The 2848-nt window shown below is 44.7% G+C and overlaps 1 protein-coding gene across 1 annotated transcript; it reads right to left on the bottom strand.

The window, feature by feature from the left end:
- Positions 1 to 329: 329 nt before the first annotated feature.
- Positions 330 to 729, bottom strand: LOC121032677 (small nuclear ribonucleoprotein G). The gene has a single exon (XM_040478475.1). It carries the CDS (start codon positions 693 to 695, stop codon positions 465 to 467), a length of 231 nt encoding a protein of 76 aa, XP_040334409.1. The 5' UTR covers positions 696 to 729; the 3' UTR covers positions 330 to 464.
- Positions 730 to 2848: the final 2119 nt, after the last annotated feature.

Raw genomic sequence — 2848 nt, 5'->3', positions numbered from 1 at the left:
CTCCAGGCTCCGAGCTGTCAGTACAGAGCCCAACACGGGGCTCGAACTCACAAACTGCGAGATCATGACCTGAGCTGAAGTTGGTCACCCAACCAACTGAGCCACCCAGGCGCCCCTGTTTATTTGTTTTTTGAGAGAGAGAGACAGAGTGTGAAAGAAGGAGGGGCAGAGAGAGAGGGAAACACAGAATCTGAAGCAGGCTCCAGGCTCTGAGCTGTCGGCACAGAGCCTGATGTGGGGCTTGAACTCACAAACCGTGAGCTTATGACGTGAGCCGAAGTGGGACATCAAACTGCAACTATTTTATTTTATTTTATTTTATTTTTTTGACTATTAAAAAAGTTTATTTAACAAAAAAGTTCAATATGAAAATGCATGACCTGATTTTTATATTGTAGTAAAACAGGTGCTATGAAGGGGACACGTGGAAGCAGTTGGTTTCTTCTGGTGAACACACCCATTGTTTATACTCGTTCCAAGGCTTCTAACATGATGATACTATTTCCTCGAATTACCACCATTCCAATATTGTTCTGTTGCCCACTAGTTGCCATCTCCACACATTCATCTATCACAAGATTCATAAAGGGATCGAACCCCCGCAATATTCCTTGGACATGTCTGCCACCATTTAATTTCAATGATAATTTCTTGTCCATAAATTTTTTCAACTCGGGAGGGTGAGCTTTGCTCATGATGCTTACTCGGCGAGCTCCAAGATGCCTCCAAACGCAAACTGCAACTATTTTAAATACCTACAAGACTTCTAAAGATCTAGACTTATATTTCCAATAATAGTGGTAGCTAACATCAGACCCAGTACTAAATGCTTTCTATATTTATCCCAGTAACAACTTATGGGCAACCCTTTGCTTACGATTATCTCTATTTTGCAGATGAGGAAACTGAGGCTTGGAAAGAAAGGTCATGTGACTTGCTCAAGGTCATACGGCTCATAAGAGGCAGATGAGGCTTTGACCACAGGACCTTCGGTGCCTAGATCCTTTGTCACCAGGATATACCAACAGTTACATAAGTCTTGTTCAAATTTGGGTAGCAGAACTGGGCCCTGAACTTTAGCTAAAGTCTCCTAAAATTCTGACTCTAACTCTAAGCCCTCTGGAAAAGGAGAAACAATTCGAACGTCAAAAGGAGTTCTGAGGTGTCCATGAAAATCCTTAAAAAGTTATAACAGGGCAACGTCAGAGAATGAAAAGTTTTTAGAATGTCATATTTTGAGGGTCTAACTATGATGACACAATGAAAAGGAACTTCAGTTAATGACACAGAAACACAAGAAAATTCATTGAAATAGGAGAAGTTTTTCCTAATCAAGAGGCCCTGTAGGTTTGTGGACACTTTTCCAAAAGCAGGTCATGGAAAGCTCATTAGCTGAGTCATTTTGAATGGAACCAGACAAAGTGTCCGCAAACGTCCAGGAGCGCTCTCTCCCACATCGGACAAAATGACCTAATTGGGCTTTTCATCTCCCATTGTAAAGAACTCATTTTTCCACAGGGAACGGCACAATCAGTTCATCATCCTTCCCTGTCCTTTAGGTTCATAGAAAACGTGAAGCTAGAACATAACGGTGCCCTAGAAAAGTCAAACAATTGTTACACTACATTATGCTAAAACCTTTCTATTTTTTGGGTAATCCAATAAGAAGCAATTTTTTTTTTTTATTCGAGCACATGTAAAAACAATGTCATGGAAATATCCTGAACGGTATAGCGTGAACTGAAAAATAAACGGTCTGTACAATTTTGAAGGTACCTATTTGGCATCATGATGGCTGCAATGAGAACATTAAAACCCAGAACTTCATTATTTCAGAAATACAGTTTATCGTTAGCCTCTCAGTTCCATTAGACTGATTATTTAAATTCTGGGGAGGGACAGCTATGCACAGAAACACCCTACAGATGATTACGAGGGGCTTTGCTACATTGCCTATCAGCTACCCCACATTGGGCCAAGTTCCGGGGGGATACACACATAGACAGGGGATCTCACACCTGCTGGCTGCCTTTTATTATTATTTTTTTTTTTTAAACGTTTATTTATTTTGGGGACAGAGAGAGACAGAGCATGAACGGGGGAGGGGCAGAGAGAGAGGGAGACTCAGAATCGGAAACAGGCTCCAGGCTCTGAGCCATCAGCCCAGAGCCCGACGCGGGGCTCGAACTCACGGACCGCGAGATCGTGACCTGGCTGAAGTCGGACGCTGAACCGACTGCGCCACCCAGGTGCCCCTTTTATTTTTTTACTCCCTCTTCTCCTCCTCCTCTTTTCCCTCTCCCCCTGCGCTCCTCCTGCTTCTCCTCTTTCTCTTCCTCCCTCTTTCGAATGGCAAGAACATTCACAATTCTCCAAAGAATGGTGCTGCTGGGCTACTATTATCTATAACATCAATGATCACCTCCGAGGCTAATGTCCAGGGGCCACTGTAAGATGCAAACACCAGCTCCCTCAGTTCTGTTGGGTACTCACCTCTTCAGAAGTTTCAGTCTCTCCTCTCTGGAATGAGCTCCTCAGATACCTCGGGGCTTGGACCTAGTCCACAGGCAGAGTAGACAGAATGTTGCAAGCCTTCTAACAAATGAGCTAGGTGCCCCGGGAGACATGGTCAGTTGAATGTTACCTCCAGGGACCCTGAATGTGGAAGGGAGAGGGCCTCAGCCTGGGAATTATTTTGCCCACGTCTTCCTGCTTGTTCTGAAGGAAATACTATCCCCCAGGAGGCCGAGGCTGTTGATGGCTTTCCCAAGCCCCCACGCCTCTGTCAGGAGGGGTGAGGGGGTCCCCGGACTCACTCTGCCATCTGGCAGGGTGGCCTGGCAGACAA

The sequence above is a fragment of the Herpailurus yagouaroundi genome, unplaced genomic scaffold (genome assembly GCF_014898765.1).
Source record: "Herpailurus yagouaroundi ecotype Mexico unplaced genomic scaffold, PumYag 142, whole genome shotgun sequence".
NCBI classification, from domain to species: Eukaryota; Metazoa; Chordata; class Mammalia; order Carnivora; family Felidae; genus Herpailurus; species Herpailurus yagouaroundi.
The sequence above is the reverse complement of the archived record's forward strand: the minus strand, read 5'-3'. Positions and strand labels throughout refer to the sequence as shown.

Excerpts from the sequence above, each read along its gene's own strand:
- LOC121032677 (XM_040478475.1), bottom strand. The coding sequence starts at position 695 with ATGAGCAAAGCTCACCCTCCCGAGTTGAAAAAATTTATGGACAAGAAA.